The 17,778-nt window shown below is 59.0% G+C and overlaps 1 protein-coding gene across 1 annotated transcript in view; it reads left to right on the forward strand.

Moving 5' to 3' along the window:
• KLHL29 (kelch like family member 29) overlaps positions 1 to 17,778 on the forward strand; it is a 267,899-nt gene that overhangs the window by 146,277 nt on the left and 103,844 nt on the right. The window contains exon 3 of the mRNA XM_054728446.1: positions 5,301 to 5,627. Within this exon, the coding sequence (XP_054584421.1) occupies positions 5,346 to 5,627 (282 nt within the window). The 5' untranslated portion in view covers positions 5,301 to 5,345. The remainder of the gene's footprint in view (positions 1 to 5,300; positions 5,628 to 17,778) is intronic.

Here is a 17,778-nt window from a genome sequence, read left to right on the forward strand (position 1 = left end):
TCTGTCCATAGGAGCTCAAGCCCAACCTGTGCACGCCTCCCTTTAAAGATCACCCTGGCACCCTAAAGCCCTCTGTCACCGAGGAAGCAGAGGTCAGAGGCCACTGAGTTGTCGCATCCCCGACTCCCCTCTCCCCCCAGCCTGCAGGGCCTGGTGGGGCGTGCTTGGCTGGGGGAGACCCTGGAGCTGCGGCGTCTTGGTGGAACCTGCTGGCAGCTGAGCAAAGGCCTGGGAGCACCTGCCCCAGCCTGGGCCTGGGCTGGGCCGTCTCCGCTCTGGCCCTGCCGAGTGGGGCCGGATGGGCAGGTGGGCCAGTGATGGCGGGCAGGGGGAGCGGGGAGAGTGTCACGGGAAGACGGTGGTCGCTCTGGGCTGGGCGAGGCGAGGTGGAACGGAAGGGCCCTTTCAGAGCAGAGGTGAAATGTGGCAACCAAGACTGTTCCGTTCACTGGGGCCTTGGTGTTTTAGGCAAAGAAACTAACAATAAAACTGCATCTTCAGTCGCCCATCCTGCAGGGGGCACGGGAGAGGCTGGCATGCATAGCCCGTGACCATTCCAGAGCTCTTCTGGCCCCTGAGCTGGTCCACGGGGTTTGAAATGAGGTCCTGGGCCCAGACTGGCACGTAGACTGGATCCTACTGCCTGCACGTTGTACATCCACCTGGGGGTGCCCAACACCTGCACCCCCTCCTGAGGAACACCTCACCCCGAGGGGCGGTTATGCAGGGCCAGGACAGGGCAAGGTGGGCGAGGCAAAACCAAGGAGCAGCAGGGCCGAGCGGAGCCTGCCGGGGAGGCTCGCTGGCACTTTTTCACCCTCGGCACCTTTCTCACCGCAGCCCGGTCCCCACCCTGCCGTGTGCCCCAAGCTGGGAGGGCCTGCCGCTGTCATCGGGGAGCATTTCCTGTGCCCGACCCCGGGTGCCCACCTGTGCTCAGTCAGCTGCATGGAGGAAGCAGAGGGGGCCCTGTCTTTAGGGAGCACGTGGCGGGGGGGAACGTGCCAGACCGCCGCTGGGTCCTAGGCCGGCCTGTGTGAGCTCCGACCAAGAGGGCTGGTCAGAGAGGGCTTCCCGCAGGAGGAGGCTGGCGCGCCGCAGCCACGTCCCCTGAGTGACTGAGGGCTCGGGTGGGGCTGGGGGTCAGTGAGAGCTGGAGGGGCCCCAGGAAGCCGAGAGGCGCTTCCGAGCGGCACCCCGAGCTCCTGGCCAGCGCCTCCAGAACCACCTGGAGAATCCCTTTGTGCTGCCTTTGCCAAGATAGGGTTCTGGCTGGGGTTGTATTATTTTGCTCCAGAAGAAAGGCTAAAAGATGCCGAGAGGGAAATGAAAATAAGAAAGATGGGCACGGCTGTTCCAACCGACTTGGCAGCGCGTCGCCCCCAAATGAGGCAATCATACATTTTCCGTTCGGGGCCGGACGGGCCGCACCGGCTCCCCGTCTGCAGACGGCGCGGGCTCCCCACCTTCCCGTGGATTAATCACGCCTTCGGGCCCTCGCAGCCCGCACCCACTCCTCCGCACGCCTTAATGACGAGAACGGGGGAAGGTCATTAGCCACCTGTGGTCCTGGGTACAGCGTGCGCACGGGGGACGTGTCCGTAGCTGCGGGCCAGGCCCAGCCTCCGCACACCCAGTGGGTCCCCGGCCCAGCGCTCCTCGACAGCAGCGCCGTGCCCCAGCCCCACGCGGACCATACAAATGACACTGACACATGAAACTCTTAATTATTGACTCATGAATTATTCATGTGGAGGCAAAGCTGTGCGGCACGGCCGCCGAGCTGGTATCCAGCAAGTGTCCAGGAGACGGAATTACAGAGACACAGCCCGGGGCTGAGCCTGGTGGCGGCTGAGTGCCCTCCTCCAGGCCACCCTCAGGCCCCGGTGACCCAAGCCTCCCGTCCGCATGGGCCGGAGTCCTCGAGGGCGCCCTGAGCTGCAGGAGGAAGCCCATCCTTCAAACAGGCCCGGGGGTGCCTGATAGGAGAGCCCCAGGTCACGGGTGTTCAGCTGAGAGTGACCTTCCTCCCACCCCAGTCTGTTTCCCAGGGGCCTTGGGTGACAGAGCCCCCCACAAGGTCCCACCCCGCTAGCACAGGGGGCCTCAGGGAGTCCCTGGGGGAGGGGTGGTGTGAGCACAGAGAAAGGAGCTGGGAACCGCCTGGCTTCCTGAGCGGGCCCTGGCGGGGCTGCAGCCGCTCCCACCCGGGGCTGGCTCTGAGAAGCAGAAACCTGGCTGACTGCACAGGGGGCCCCCTACGAGACCCTGGAGGGACATGTGTTTTATGACCTGGGGGGGGGGGGTTCTGTGCAAGCTTGAGACTTCAGCCAAGAAATTGGGGGTCTGCCTCCCCCGGGAGGGCCCAGCCCCCCTCCCTTCTCTGCCAACACAGCATCCCTGGGACGTGCAAATGACAGCGGGTCCCAGAGGCCGCGCCAAGATTCACACATAAAACACCCACATCTGGGAGGCCCTTCAGCTCTAACCCCGGCCCTGCCCCCTCGGCGCCTCTGCCCCGGCCCTGGGCAGGCCTGCCCCCACCCCCGGTTTCCCGACTTCCAGACCCCAGAGCTTTCTTCACACATGTGCATGCAATTTAAACACATGCCACCCAGAGTTCTGGTTCTTTATAAACAGCCTCCCCTACACGCACTCAGGAATGGCTGCCATCCAGACCCCTCCCCCACTCTCGGCGAAGGGCGCGGGGGCCAGGCTCTGCCAGTCCACAGGCAGCCTGCCAGGGAAAGGTGCCCACCTGGACAAGGAAGCATTTGTACACGTTTCGTCGGTAATTGCTTGCCAGTCTCGTCCGAGACACCTCCTCCCGCCCCGTCGAGCACTTCCTGCTGCCTCCCCCGCCGCCCGCCGGGTGCTAGTGCGGGCACGGGGACCTTTTTGACACCGTGGCTCCGCGCCCAGCAGGGAAACGTAAGTTGCCGCCTCACCCAGGGTAAACGGCGACACATTTCTTTCACGCCGTCTGAAAGGGGTAATTAAGTTGAGAAACGCAGTCCAACCCAAACCTGGCATGCAAAGAGCTGACCTTTGTTTTGAATACATCTCATGAGCCTGAAACCAGACGGTGGCCTCCCGCTGCCCGAGGCTCCATCTTCTCCCCAGCGTTTCGGCGGAGACGTGAGGGGATGAGCGGAGTGGGGTGGCGGAGGTGCAGGCTGCTGGGGCTGTGAGTGCAGTGGAGCCACCGTGTGGTCCAGCAGGTGGTCCCCACGGCAGTGAGCTGTCAGGTTTCATCGGCGGCAAAGGTTTCACCAGGGCCGAGGAGGCCCCTTCACCAGGGCCGAGGAGGCCCCTTCACCAGGGCCGAGGAGGCCCCTTTGACCTGATCCCCAGCATCCTCTGCCACCTGCAGGCACATCAAAGGACCTGTCCTGCTCGCCCACCCTCATCCGCAGGAAGGATATGGTTTCCCTTTTTCAAGGAAGCAACTAGACATCAGCCTTTGTGGTGAGATGGAGGTGGGTGCCAGGTGTTCAGGGGGATGGAGGTCTTCTGGCTGCATCCAGAGGGGGCAGGTGTGTGCAGCCTCCCAGGAGAGTGGGGACCTGAGCGGAGTCATAACAGACACGCGGGGTGCCGCCAGGGGAGGCTGTGTTCCTGCAAAGGAGCCGTGTGGGCTGGGACGCAGAGCTGACAGGGGTGCCCGGATGGCTGGGCATCGCCCCTGGGGTAACCACAGTGCATGGGGTGCTTCCAAAGGGAGCCAGCCAGGTCCTCGTGGCCTCTGGGCTGCCCTGAGGCGCCCGGACCCGATTCTGAAGGATAGGATGGAAAGCAGGAGCGTAAAGTATCGTGATCAGCCCTGGCTGGTTGCTCAGTGGTTAGAGCGTCGGCCTGCAGACTGAAGGGTTGTGGGTTTGATTCTGGTCAAGGGCATGTACCTCGATCTCCTGCCCGGGTTGGGGCGCGTACAGGAGGCAACCAATGGATGTGTCTCTCTCACATCGATGTTTCTCTCCCTCTCTCTCTCCCCCCCCCCGCCCCCCCCACCTTCCACTCTCTCTAAAAGTGATCTCGGGGGTTCTGTGCGCGCTTGAGACCAGCAGCCAGGTCTGGATGTGCGGAGACCGGAGCAGGACCCTGCTTGCGGCCTGTCGGTCCAGTAGCCAGCGATCCCAGAGCCCCCGCCAGGGCCGGGCTGGACGGGGGGGTGGGAAAGTGAGCCGGGGGCCTGTGCTGCCCCCCAGGAGTTCCCCCAGACAGGACGTGGCTGGAGAATGGAAAAGAGTCGAGGAAAAGCAAGTCAGGCCCAAGCCGTGACCAGGGCTGGGCATGCGATGTGCAGTGGCAGATGCCAACCTAACCCTCCAGTCTGCGCCCTGGCCCCACCATGACCTCTGCCCCCTGCCTCGCCGTGGCCTCTTTGTCTGAGACAGCCCCTCCTGTGTCTTTACATCCTTCCTGACTGCGGGGGGCTCGGGCCCGGCTGGGCGGGGAGCCAGGCCAGGCACCGTGACGCTGAGCCACACGCGGTCCTCCCGATGCTGAACGCCCTCGGAGGATCTTGGTGTGTCTAGGTCTCCATGACAACACGGAGGGCCTCGTGTTCGGATATTCAGGAGAGTCGCGTGCAAGATGGTCTGGTTATCAGAGCCGGGGAGCACGGGGTCGCGGGTGGCGACGGCTGAATCGTAGGGTTGAGAAGGGGAACTCTGAACCCCCAGAGGCTTAGCGCCTGTTCAGGCTTGAGTCCTGGGCGGAGCTACGGCAAGCAGGCCAGGTCCTGGCCGCATTCTCCCCTTCCCATTCTCTGCCCTCCATGGAACCCCTTCTTCGTAATGAGCTCCCCGGCCCATACATTGGGAGTGACCCATCTCTCGCCAACTCACAAGCTACTGAGAGGATCAGTGAGATTCACATCAGGGGCCTTGACCACTATAAAGTGAGAGTGCAGACGTGGCTGCTGTCACCCCACACGTGGCCTGAGGAGTCCAGGGATCTGGCTTTCACGGTGGGGACGTCAGGGTAACATCCCAACCAGAGTGGAGCTGCGCACACGGAGCCGTTCAGGGCGGGGTGACGGGCAGAACACAGCCTGGCTTCAAGCTGTGACTGGGTTCAAATCCCGGCTGCCTCGCTTTGGCCACGGGGTCCTGGACAAATCACCGATTCCTCGTCTGCGACGTGGGGCTAATGATCCTCGCGTGGCGGGCTCGCTGTGACTGTGCCGTGAGCTGGCACGTGAGAGCCGCTATGGCACCCAGAGAAGGTGCTGCCGGGCGGCGCCCTCGCAGGGCTGCTGTTGGTCTAAACCGCCCTCCTCTCCTCTCTGCCCGCAGGTCCGGCCTCTGTTCCCCCGTGAGGAGCCCCCGCGGCCCACCGAGATGTCCCGGCACCACAGCCGCTTCGAAAGAGACTACCGGGTGGGCTGGGACCGCCGCGAGTGGAGTGCCAACGGGACGCATGGGACCACCAGCATCTGCAGCGCCACCGCCGGGGCCGGCGGCACCGCCAGCAGCCTCAGCGCCCGGCCCGGCCTCCTGCCCCTGCCAGTGGTGCCCTCCCGGCTGCCCACGCCCGCCACAGCCCCCGCGCCCTGCACCACGGGCAGTGGCGAGGCCATCACCAGCCTCGTGGCCAGCCCTGCCTCTGCCACCACCACCAAGGTAAGACCTGTGTCCTCTCTGAGGCCCGGGCCAGCTCCACGGGCTTACAGCCTGGGCACTGGGCGCTGCGTTCTCCGGAGCGCCGGTCTCCACAAAGCTGGGCTGGACAGCCGTTTCCGTTCACGTGGATTTATTTTTATTTTTATAAGGTCTCTCTCTGTGACTAGCTTGTAGGAAAGTAAGGAGGTACTGAGGACACTCAGTGTCTTGTGCCACGTTCATTAAATGCTATTTAACGAGTAAAGTGATGGGGAAACTCAGAGTTGGCAGTACAGGACCCCTAACGAGGTGAATGTAGACAGGCGAGCCCCTGGAGTCATCAGGAACTTGGGTTTGCAAGAAGATGCAGGCCAGCCATACGTCGTAAATGGACATGAAGCTCCCACTTGCTAACCACGGCGCTGGGAATTCTCACCTTCACTGTCCGCTCCGAGCCCCAGACAACCCAGGAGGTCAGTGCCTTGGCCACCCCCCTCTTGCAGTTGAGGATACCGAGGCACACCGCGTCCATGAAAGCCGGTCAAGGTCAGGGACCCAGGCCCCAGCCCCAGCCGTCAGGCTCGGGGGCGTGAGCTCCAGGTCGTTCCGTCTACTCGGGGGGGGGGGGGGGGGGGGGCTCGGCTCCAGCCTCAGAAGGACAGCAGGTACCAGGCTGTGCTGCTAACCGCGACGTCGAAATGAAAATGTCACCACGGCTCCTGCCTGGCATGGGTTCTAGCTGGTCCCCCGTCATGCTGCTCAGAGCCCAGGCCCTAGGCTGGTGGCAGGAAGCCCATTCATCGTCACTCTGTGTCCTCGGCCGGCCAGGCAGGGGCTCCGAGGCCGCCTGTGCCTCTGCCAGCCGTGCAGAGCCGCCCCTGGGAGCCTGAGTGTGCGTGTGCGTGTGTGTTTGTGTGCGCAGGCATGTCTGGTCTTTTCTCTCCTGCTTTCATGAAAGTTGCCAGAGAAGTTAAAGGCGGGGGGACCGGGCCCCAGCCATTGTGCGGTGCTCGCGCCGTCGGGAAGCCGCGCTCCAGGTGTGCTCGCCTTTGTGTCTGTGGTTTTCAAAACCCCCCTCCAGCCCTGCTTCCCGTTAATGGCCGCGTGCTGCCGCGCAGCCCTCGAGGCCGAGACAATGGAGCTGTCGGAGGCCAGCTCGCAGCGCTGCCGTCGTGCTGCAGCGCCTTATTGATTTCACTTTCCTGTTACGAAAACACCACCCCACTGCGACGGAGAGGCAAGGAATGCGGGACGGGGAGAGGAGATGGGGGGGTATTGGGGCACGCTGCCCCCAGACGAGCCAAACACATTCCTTCCCCGGGCGCCAGCCCCCGGGACTGCTCCGATGTGGTGACCTCTGCCCAGCGGAGCCAGCGGCTGCCCCGCCGGCCGCATCTGGCAGCCACTCGGCCAGGCCAGCTGTTGGCCATCTGGAAAGGGGCAGACTCTGGAGCTGACCGCCGGGGCTCCAGGTGGGGAGAGAGGAGCTGGACCCAGGAGCCCACTCCATGGTTTCTTTCCTCTCCAGGAAGGGGGGCCTTTTGAGGGCTAGCGTGGGGCCGTGCCCCAGGTTGGGGTTCGGGCTCTGCCAGGCCAGGGAAGGGGCGGAGACTCAGCAGCGGGGCCTCCCGCAGGGCTGCCCTGCCCACACAGCTTCTACTTTAGCTCCCTGGCAGCTCCATCTTCGCTATCCCTGTCTGGCCGGGCCCCAAACCACAGCACATGGGAGGGAAGGAACCCGGCCTCCAGACGGAAAACAACAGCTGGGCAAGGGCTGAGCTGAGTGGCGGCCGGGGAGAGGGCCGAAAGTTCATGCCTGTGAGGACTGCCAGCCCCTTGGCACAGCGTCCTCTGTAACCAGCCCCAGCCCAGTTTCATTCCTGCAGGGGCTTGTCGCTCCAACAAAGGTGCCTGGGTCTCCTGGCATCTCCGGGGTGCAGGGGAAAGGGAGGGCAGCGGCCAGCCGTGGCTTGTGTCCTGGGTGCTGTTAGTGGGTTTGAGCTGCAGGGCCTTTCTGCCCGTCAGGCCTGGCCGCTGCCCCCCCCACCCCACATGCCAGTCCCCCAGCGTATTTGTCTAACCCCATGCGCGCTCCACGTCAATTGACAGGCGGCCGCACTGAGGAATCTGTGGTTTCCCTGGTCAACAAGCAACGAGGGGAGTCTTTGCTGAGCAGCCAAGGCCAGGCCCCTGCCCTCGGGGAGCTCCTGGGCTGGGATATAGCGAGTCTGCGGCCTGGACAGTGTGGCCGGATGACCTGAGGATGTCTCTCCCATTGAGGTTGCTGGCAGGGGCCGCTCAGTGAGTGGATAAACACGGGCTTCGGAGCCAGCCCGCCTGGATTTGAGTTCTGCTCCATCACTTTCCAGCTGAGCGACCCTGGACAAGCCACCTCACCTCTCTGGGCCTCGCTTCTATAAAATGGGAGCAGGTCGAAGGACCTGCCTGCCAGGGTGTTGGGAGGGTTGTGTAGGCCAGGGGCCGGCAAACCGCGGCTCGCGAGCCACATGCGGCTCTTTGGCCCCTTGAGTGTGGCTCTTGCACAAAAATACCACGGCCTGGGCGAGTCTATTTTGAAGAAGCGGCGTTAGAAGAAGTTTAAGTTTAAAAAATGTGGCTCTCAAAAGGAATTTCAATCGTTGTACTGTTGATATTTGGCTCTGTGGACTAATGGGTTTGCCGACCACGGGTGTAGGCTAAAACACATGCACAGGGCTCAGGAGAGAGCCAAGCCTGGCATGTGCTACGTCCTATCTATATCGGTGTGGCTGTCACTGCCATCCCCAGGGTCACCGGTACCCAGGTGGGACCTGTGGGACCAAGTCCATGCCCCCCAGATGCCTGGCCCCCTACAAGGAAAGGGGATCATTTCTAGCCTCACCAAGAGGGCAAGGGAAGTCTTCAGATTAGAAACAGGAGCGAGGCCCCAAGCAGGCGGGGAAGGAAATTGTGTTTCTGAGTGGTCGGAGCTCAAGGTGACCTTGTGACACAGAGGCATGATATGACCAAGGTGACATGGCAGCAGAGGGGCTAGGAGGAGAAGGGCATCTAATGGGCACCCAGCTGGACCTGAACTTGCACCCCTGTAAGCCAGATGACTGAGTGAGGGGGTTTTAAAGCTTTTCCCAGCCCTGGGACCCTCTCCTCAAAGGAAAGCCCAGCATGTAAACAGGACTGAGAGCCCACTCCTGAGGGAGGGAGAGGTGTGGGGAGGGAGCTGCGGGGAAGCCAAGAGGCGGGGGAGCCAAGAGCAGAGCTTGTCCCCGTGTGGGTTCCCTCTGCCCGGAGCGTGGTCAAGGCTGCTTGAACGCGTTGGCCTGGCTTCCTTGGTGAGACGTCTAGTGCCATGCATGGACCAGAGCCCCCTGAGGACTCAGGGTGTCCGCACGGTCAGGCCTTGGCATCCCTCCCGGGCTGGACATGGAAGCAACCACGGCATCCCGGACCACCATGCATCGGAGGGACAGCCTGCCTCTTCCCGTCTCCCCTCTGCAGCCCCAGAGGCCTGGTCGCCAGCTCATTCCAGTGCCAGGCTGCTCCGGCCAAGCCCTGGGGGTGGTCCCAGCTCTCGGGGGTAGGCAAGGCTGGCTGTGCTCCCTGCGGCTGGTTAGTGAGGAGACCCCGATTCTTGTTGTCACTGCTACCTTTGGGCCTGAGTTGACTTTCCTGTGTCTTCGTTTCTGTGCGGCCTGAGGATTTCTTGCCGGCTTTTGATGAAGGCCAATGGGACAAGCACAGATTCCCGGGCCGCCGAGGCAGGGGAGGGCCTGGCCAGATGCAACACACACACACCACTCTCTCACACACACTCATTGCTCAGACCAATCAGCTGCCTCCCTGGGCCCGGATCAGCTTGTGAACCTCCGGGACACGGGTCCCTATAGCCCAGCAGGAGCCGGTGGCCATGCCCTCCAGCCCTTCTACTTTGAGGTCAGAAGAGTGTGACCCAAAGAAAAGAAGACGTGCTAAGGTCCCTCAGGATGGGGTCCCTCAGGGGGTGGGAAGCAGGTCAGGGCCCCTCAATAGGTGGGAAGTGGGACGGGGTCCCTCAGGGGGTGAGAAGCAGGATGGGGTCCCTCAGGGGGTGAGAAGCGGGACTGGGTCTCTAAGGGGGTGAGAAGCAGGACGGGGTCCCTCGGGGGTGAGAGGCTGGACCGGCAGATCTGGCTCCTTTCCCGCCCCGGCTGCCTGGCTTACTGTTGCGTTCACCATGGAAACCACATTGCACTGTTAGGATCACTTCTCCCCTCCTCTCACCCACCTGGCTGCCAGCAAACACCGACTCTCAGCAAGAAAATGGGCCCGTAGCAGATCCGCGATTAGCTCGTTCAGCATCGTCCATTATAACATCAACATGAAAAAGAAACCGGTTCCCGGCCAGGGCCACTGTCCATGTGGGGTTTGCATGTTCTCCCCACGCCAGCGTGGGTTTTCCCCGGGGACTCGGGTTTCCTCCCACATCCTGAAGACGTTCGCAGGAGGGGAATAGGCGGGCCTTAAGGATCCCTGTCTGAGTTGGGGGGGGAGGGGCGCTGTGATGGAAGGGTTTCCGTCCAGGGTGGGCCCCACCTTGGCCCTGAGCTTCCTGGAGAGGCTCCGGCCACTGCCACCCTGAGCTGGAATAAGCCCTTTGGGAAAGAATTCTTACTTGTTTTTATCCTTTCTTAAGTGTGTGCATACTCACATTTATTTCGGTGTTTAACATTAGAAGTGTTTGGGGTCTTTATTTAGACGTTCGGTGACGTTTTTGTGACCAGAAAATGCCTTGGGAACTTAATTCGTGTTTATAGCAATTAGCCTGGTTTCCTTACCCATTGTTTTCCTTAAAGTCGCAGTTTCCATGAACACGCCAACAGCACGGTGTGGGGACTCACTTGTGTTCTAGGTGGGACATTTAGGCCACGGGCCGTGTCGGTCCTGAACGCACAGCTGTGCGGGCTTCGAGCTCGGAGTCAGAGCTGGGTTAGAATCCTGCCTTTGCCACTTGGGAGCCGCGTGTCTCTGAGTCTCGGTTTGTCCACACAGCGGGAAGGGTGACAGCTTGGGTAGCATCTTCCGCCCGCGCAGAGATGTTGTGGGGATGGGTGAAAGTCACGTGTCGAAAAGCTTAGGACAGCACACGCCTCTTGTTAAGCACTCAAGAAACGTTAAGTTTAAAAAGCTAAATCAGAGAAAAGAATAAAAGGGGGAAAAATATGTCCAATCAGAGATTTGGTCGGACCAAGCAGCCAGGCATTTGGGGAGCAGTGAGTCCCCCTGCAGTTGGTGCTGGTGAGCTGGGGGAGGCTCACTGGACTGTCCCACCCCTGGCTGATGTGGCCCCAGGCGAGGCTGAGAGCTGGGGCAGCCCCAGTCCCCAGCCCCCCACCCCCACCCCCCAAGCCCGAACTCAGTTCTGGGCGGTCAAGGCCCCAGGGAGGAGGGGGGGGGGAGCTGAGAAGCAGAACCAGGACTCAAGCAGAACCAGGACTCGGCGCCAGAGCCAGACCTGCTTGTGGGGTGGGAAGGGAGCCGCGCTGCCCCGCAGTGGCAGCTGCATGAAATTTAAATGATTCTCAGCAAACCTGCTTGACAGATGAAACAGAGAAGGGACGGCTTCATAAAATGCAATTCTGTTCTCGAAAGAATGGACTTGGCAGATTCCCGGCGGATGTCTGGGAAATGCATTGGGGGCTCTCTTTCCGTGTGGTCAGGAGCACTCAGCCTGAAACATTCCCGTCGCTCCCGGGAGCTAAGCCCCGGAGAGTAAATCTGGGCCGGGCAGGGAGAGACGTCGCCAGCACCGAGGCCCGAGGAACCCGGGGGATCGGCAGGCTCCACCCTCAGCACGAGGCACCCAGAGCTTGGACATTTCTGAGCACGTGGGGGTCCTCAGGGTGGATATTTGTCACCAGAGAGATGACCCCGGAGACAGTGTTGTCCTCACGCTCCCTGCACTCTCGGGAGATGGTCTGGGGTTTCGATGGGGAGTCAAGGGGATGAGCGTGAGGCCCCTCCTCACGTGTGGTTCTGGGAGTCTCTGCGTTGGTAAAGCAGCTTTCACACAGAGTGAGGAGCAGAGAGCCAAAGGCCGCTGAGGGGGCTGGCTGGGAGAATCCCGGGAGCCCCTCCTCTGGTGGATTTCCAGACTGCGCGTGACTTTCTGCAGAAGCCTGCTCCTTGCTCCACGCACGAGGATCTGTGATCTCTAGTGATCAAGTATCAGGCACTGGCGATGCGTGTGAGACATGCATGTGCATGCTTGTCCCGAGCTAGTGGCTTTTGCCTGCACTTTACCTCGTAGCCACGGCTTGGATTGTGTCTTCGTTGACTTAAAGCCCATCTGTCAGTGACAAAGTGTGGACAAAATTGAAAAAATGTCATGACTTCCAAGGCACCCATGTCAAGGCCTGACGTTTAGGGAGGGTGGATCGGAGTGATTCCAGCTTAAAGTTCTGACTCAGGGGGCAAAAGGAGGAGAGAAGATTATGTGTTTTCCTACATTTGTAAGGGATGAGCCATCGTCTCGATTCCCAAGGGAAGTTATCCGGAGAGGTTACGGACTGGAGTCAGATGTGTGTGTTAGCCTTTGCTGCCTAACAAGCACGCCAACAGGTCATGGCTTAAAGCCATCCCAGCTCTGTGGATGGCTGCCAGCTCTGGCCTGGGCTGGCTCGGCTGATCTCTGCTGGGCTCTCTCTTTGGTCTGTCGTCAGCTGCCAGTTGACATGTGGCTAGAGGCTCGTGGCTGATCTAGGATGGCCTCACTCACTATCTGTGCTTAGCAGACTGTCGACCAAGGCATCTCCATTCTCCTCCGTGTGGCCTGTTGTCCTCCATCCGGGCAGCTCAGACTCTTCCAAGGGCAGCAAGAGGGCAAGGCTCGGAGCATCCGTGCTTTGGGGGCCTCTGCTTGAGGCATTTCTGCTAGAACCCCCATTGCTAACGGGCAGGCCCAGAAGGACGGGAGCATAATGGGTGATCATTTTGGCAACACATCCCCAGTGTTTCCAGCACTTGCCTAAACAGTTATTTACCCTCCAGCTCCCATGGCTCCGGCAGGAAGGAAAGACTCAGTCTATTCCTCTCCTCCACGTGGCCCCGGGTAGGGGACCTGGGACACACGTGACCTGTACACACCCGGGCCTCCACGCGTCCCATCCACACCAGGAGCGTGGGAAAATGAATTCTGACCAGAAGACTTTCTGAAGAGCCTGAGGTCAGGAAAGGGAGCCAGGGATGGGGTGCAAATGCTCAGTAACCCGAGATCAGACAGCCTGGGGGCTCTCTCCCTCATGGGCTAAGTCCCATGCCGTTCCCCAGAAGCCCCCTTGGAAAGGCCTATTTTCAAATCGAATTAGGTTTTCTGCAAACAGCATCATTCAAGATGCTCATAAATCTACTTCTTATTCCCTTTTAATGGTTTTCCTTGTTTCATTTAATTACTCATGTTGCAATTAAACAATTTTTTTTTCAGTGCAAAAGGACAGCATTTTAGCTACATTATAGGGTTTAGTAGGCTTTGCAGGACTAGCCTACAAATCTCATCATCATTTATAATATTGGGGGTTTTTTTATAGGGAAAGTATGTTCCAAAATCTAAACAGCCAAATTACAAATGAACTTGCAGAACCCAACCCATTTGTTAACAGGGAACTGTCTGCAATGCTAAGAATAACTCAGGGAAATAAACATAAAAAGGAGAGTGTACTGCCCCTCAGAGTCATATGTTCACCATCAACATCTATAGATTTAGTTTAATTTCAAGGAGGAGAGTTTCCTCCAAACCCAGACTATACATTCAGGGAGAGCTGACACACCAAGTCATCTCCTTTATTAAGAGACATGGAAGTGCCAATCACAGTAGCCACCATGGAGGCCAATCAAAGGATGGACTTAGTGCAGACCAGCCTGTGCTTGATTGACATGTGGGAAGAACTCCTGAGGCATGGGTGGGAGGGCGGACCAGCACCCCGGGGGTCTACCTGGGTAATTGCGGGGTCGTATCACTGCCTTGGAGGAGTCTCAGCCATCCCACCCGGTCCAGCAACAGCGAGGTGACTGCCACCCACAGCGAGAAGGCCAGGCCTTGGAGAAGGAGGGCCTGGCGGAAGCTGGAGCCATCGGTGGGCTTATTTGTGGTCATTTCCTCCAGCACCCCAAGAGTGAGGGCTGTGAGGGAAGCCTCCGCTGCACTGTGTTCAGTGGCGGTCACCAATCTCACCAGCAGCTGGGGTACCCCAAGCTAGAGCGGGGGGCCTTCCTGGCACAGTGTGGCCTTAACCCCGTGCACTCAGAAGCTACCTGAGGAAGCAGCTCAAGGCCGCTGGCCAGCCAAGATGCTACACGTGTCTCTGGGGTGGCCGCCACCCCCCTCATCATCATCACCATCACTAATGTGTATGGAGTGCTTGCTGTGAGCCGGCCAGGGCTCTACGTGTCTTTGCCCCAGTTAACCCCCTGCATCCCACAAGGATTGTACGAGGCAGGTGCCATGAGCGCCCTCATTCCGTAGCCACCGTGAGGCCACACAATGCCCAGGCTTGCACGGCGGGCACGGGCCGTCCAGCTGACTGTTCCTCAGTGTGGTGCTGAAATGTGGGGGTACAGGCCTGCGTGGGGTGGGGACACCTGTGCTCTGAGGTGGCGTGATGCTGAGGAAAGAGCCGTGGAGGAGGAGATTCACCCCGACTGTGCTCGAGGGCCTTGCCCACTATCTGCCCAGCACGGGCGCCTCCCCCCACCGGCAGGAGCAGACAGACCCCACAATGCCGTCGCCCCGGGCGTCGGGGGTATGCTGAGGGTCTGATTTTTATTCCCCCACAATATCAGGCTGAGGAGAGGATATTGGACAGAATATACTGTACCCAGAATTCCCGTTAATGGGAATTCAATTGTGGCAACTTGTCATCTGCCGAGATTAGAAGGGAATGGTGTGAATGTTGTGTTCGAAAGGCATTAAAAAGGCATTATGAATTAGATTCCACGGCACCACATCGCATTCCTTGTAAATAATTGAAGAAGAAACTGGCGCTTGAAATTTGGGGCCATCCATTTCTGAGATCCCAGCAGTTCCCTCGCCCGGCTGATGGGGCCCCACTGATCCGGCTACGGGGAAGCCTGCACCTGGCAGGTCTGAAGGCGCCGAAAAGTGAGCATCACGCGTCACGCGTCCGGAGAGACGCTTCCTCCCAGCAGAAGTGAGTGTCTGCGGCCTCCAGCGGGAGACTCTGGGTTTTCTTGCACCATCTTCTGAGTCCAGGTATGTATGTCCCTCGCCTCCAGTCTCCGGAAGTCTGGTTGGCAGCTGGAGCCCAGGTGGGCGGGCTCTGGTGCATCTCCGAGTCAGCAGCTGCCTGCCCACCACCACCCACGCCCGCCTCGGGCAAGGGTCTGAGCGCCAGTGCGGCCACGGGCAGGCCGCCGGTCCAGCATCAGCAGCTTCGGCCCTCGTGGAACGAGCTCTGGCCAGACAACACCCACCCCAGTGGCTCCTCAGCCCTGGCTCCGACCCTGGTGTCTCCCCCTGGCCCTGTGAGAGGCAAGTGGGGCCTCCTGGCTGGGGCCAGGGTCTAGCTTTTATTATCAAAGCCAAGCACTTAGCTCAGAGCAGAGGAGCGGCTGCGCCTGGGAAGCCCTGAAAGGAGCGGAGTCGGAGAAGCTCTGAGTCTTGCCCCACGTGCAGAACTGGCCAGAGCAGGTGGACGCCCATCCTGCGTCCTGGCTTTGACTGTTCAGAAGTCCCTCTGCAGCTGAGCCCGCCCCATCCAGGGGGCACTCGAGGGGCCGAAGAAGTTCTGTGACCATTGCCAACTTTGCGGGCAGTTGGGAACCGCTGGTCGTGGGTGAATCGGTGAGTCCCCTTGTCATTAGAGGTGTGGGTCCAGGTTTTCAAATGTGACGTCTGTTGGCTGCCATGCCTGGGGCGACCCGGGAGAGGAGGGGGGGCTGCCCACTAAGGGGCAGTCAGGGCTAAATGATCCATTGGGTGATCAGCCAATCACATTAGTCAGTCCTGGTTGCCGTACCTGCTGCACACCAGATATACAGAGTGGCCTGATTATTATGATCTCTGAACGCATAATAATCTGGCCACGCAGTGTATATCCTATATAATAAAAGGCTAATATGCAAATTGTCCCCTCGACCAGGAGTTGGACCAGCAGGCAGGCCGGCCAACCGCTCATGTCCCCTCCCCCTGGCCAGGCTGACCAGACCCCACCCATGCACAAATTCATGCACCAGGCCTCTAATATATATATATATATATATATATATATATATATATATATATATATACACACACACACACACACACACACACGCATACTGAGTGGCCAGATTATTATGTGTTCAGAGATCGTAATAATCTGGCCACTCAGTGTATAAATACTTAACACACCTCTTGGCCTGCACAGTGATGGGATTGGAAACCCACACTCCAGATTCGGACTGCCCAAGTTCAAGTCCTGACCCTTCTCCTTTCTAAAGCTGTGTGACGTTTAGCAAGTTTACCCTCTCAGAGCCTGGCTTCCTCTTCTGTAAATAATACCATCTGTTTCATTGGGCCGTGGCGGGGGAGGGGGAGGGCGGGGGGGGGGGCGGGATTGAGTGAATTAACAATGCAGATGTCTACAGCAGTGTTCTGGTGACCTCCGGCCTCCCCACCTGAGTCCATCCCTCGGTCTGCTGCCCCGGTCTCGCGCCCCTCAGATGCCATGCAAGTTGGGGAACCAGGCCTCGCTCAGAGGCAGCACCCCTGCTTCCTGGCTCCCACATCCAGCGCCCCCAACTCCAGGGCTCTGCTCATCAGGGCAAGTCACAAAACAAGGCAGAAATGATCTTTTTAGACTGGAAAAATAGGGCTGCTGCTGTTTTATGGTGGTGTGGTTTATGGTTTTCAAACATTTTAATTAGTTTCATTTTTTAATATAAATGCACCCTGATGCTTTGTGCAGGAAGGGCACGGTTCTTAAAACCTCAGAAATAAAGTAGGAAAATGACAGAGTGGCTATTAAAGTGTCACACTCAGATGTGTTATTATTATTATTGTTATTTAACATTTCTAGGCACCAACCCTGAGCCAGGAGCAGTGATGGAGGGTGGGGAGTGTGAAGGCCCAAAGGTGCCTACGAGTCAAGTGTGGTGTTGGGCCCCGTCTGGTGTGGCTCAGTTGGTTGGAGCGTCATTCTAGGCACCCAAAGGTTGCTGGTTCGATTCCTGGTCATGGAGCATGCCCAGATTGCGGGTTCAATCCCTGGGCAGGAGACAACCAATCAATGTTTCTCTCTCACATTGATATATTTAATTTAAAAAAAAAGTGTTGGTGTTGGGGGCTCCCCGAGGACTGGCATGCCCCCTCATCTGCCTGAGATGGCCCTGCCCACCAGGGAATGTCGCAGGATGCAGTCAACCATCGGCCTGTGGGCTGAGAACACAACTGGGGTCTAGGCTTGGCCCCAACCCTCTCCTGTGGCCACTTTTGATGTCACTAAGACCTCCCAGCTTCCCCAGGCCCCTCGGGTAGGGCGTTGAGCTATGCTTTAGGATGGGCCTCCTCCAGAGCACCCCATCTCTCCCTTACATTTTTGAATCCATCAGAAAGCAGGGTTGGATGGACGGGACTTCACTTTCAGAGCATTCTCTGTATAGTGGTTCGAATAGTGGCTCCTAAATTATACACTGAGTGGCCAGGTGATTATGATCTCTGAACGCATAATAATCTGGCCACTAAGTGTATATCCTATATAATAAAAGGCTAATATGCAAATTGTCCCCTCAGCCAGGAGTTCAACCAGCAGGCAGGCTGGCCAGGCTGGCCGGACCCCACCCATGCACAAATTCATGCACCGGGCCTCATATACACACATACACACACACACACACACACACACACACACACACACACACACACACAGTGAGTGGCCAGATTATTATGTGGCCCCGTTTGGAAATAGGGTTCTCGCAGGTGAAATTAAGGTAAGGCCCTCAAGATGGGATCATCTGGGCCCTAAATCTAGTGACAAGGATCCTTTTAGGAGAAAGTGACACACAGAGAATTTGACACACAGACAACGAGAAGACGGCCACGTGAAGACGGAGCGGAGGTTGGGGTGACGCTGTCCTTGACCAAGGGACGCCCAGAGCCACCAGCAGCTGGAAGAGACAAAGGGGTTTTCTCCCCTAGAGCCTC

Source organism: Eptesicus fuscus, chromosome 16 (assembly GCF_027574615.1).
Source record: "Eptesicus fuscus isolate TK198812 chromosome 16, DD_ASM_mEF_20220401, whole genome shotgun sequence".
NCBI lineage: Eukaryota > Metazoa > Chordata > Mammalia > Chiroptera > Vespertilionidae > Eptesicus > Eptesicus fuscus.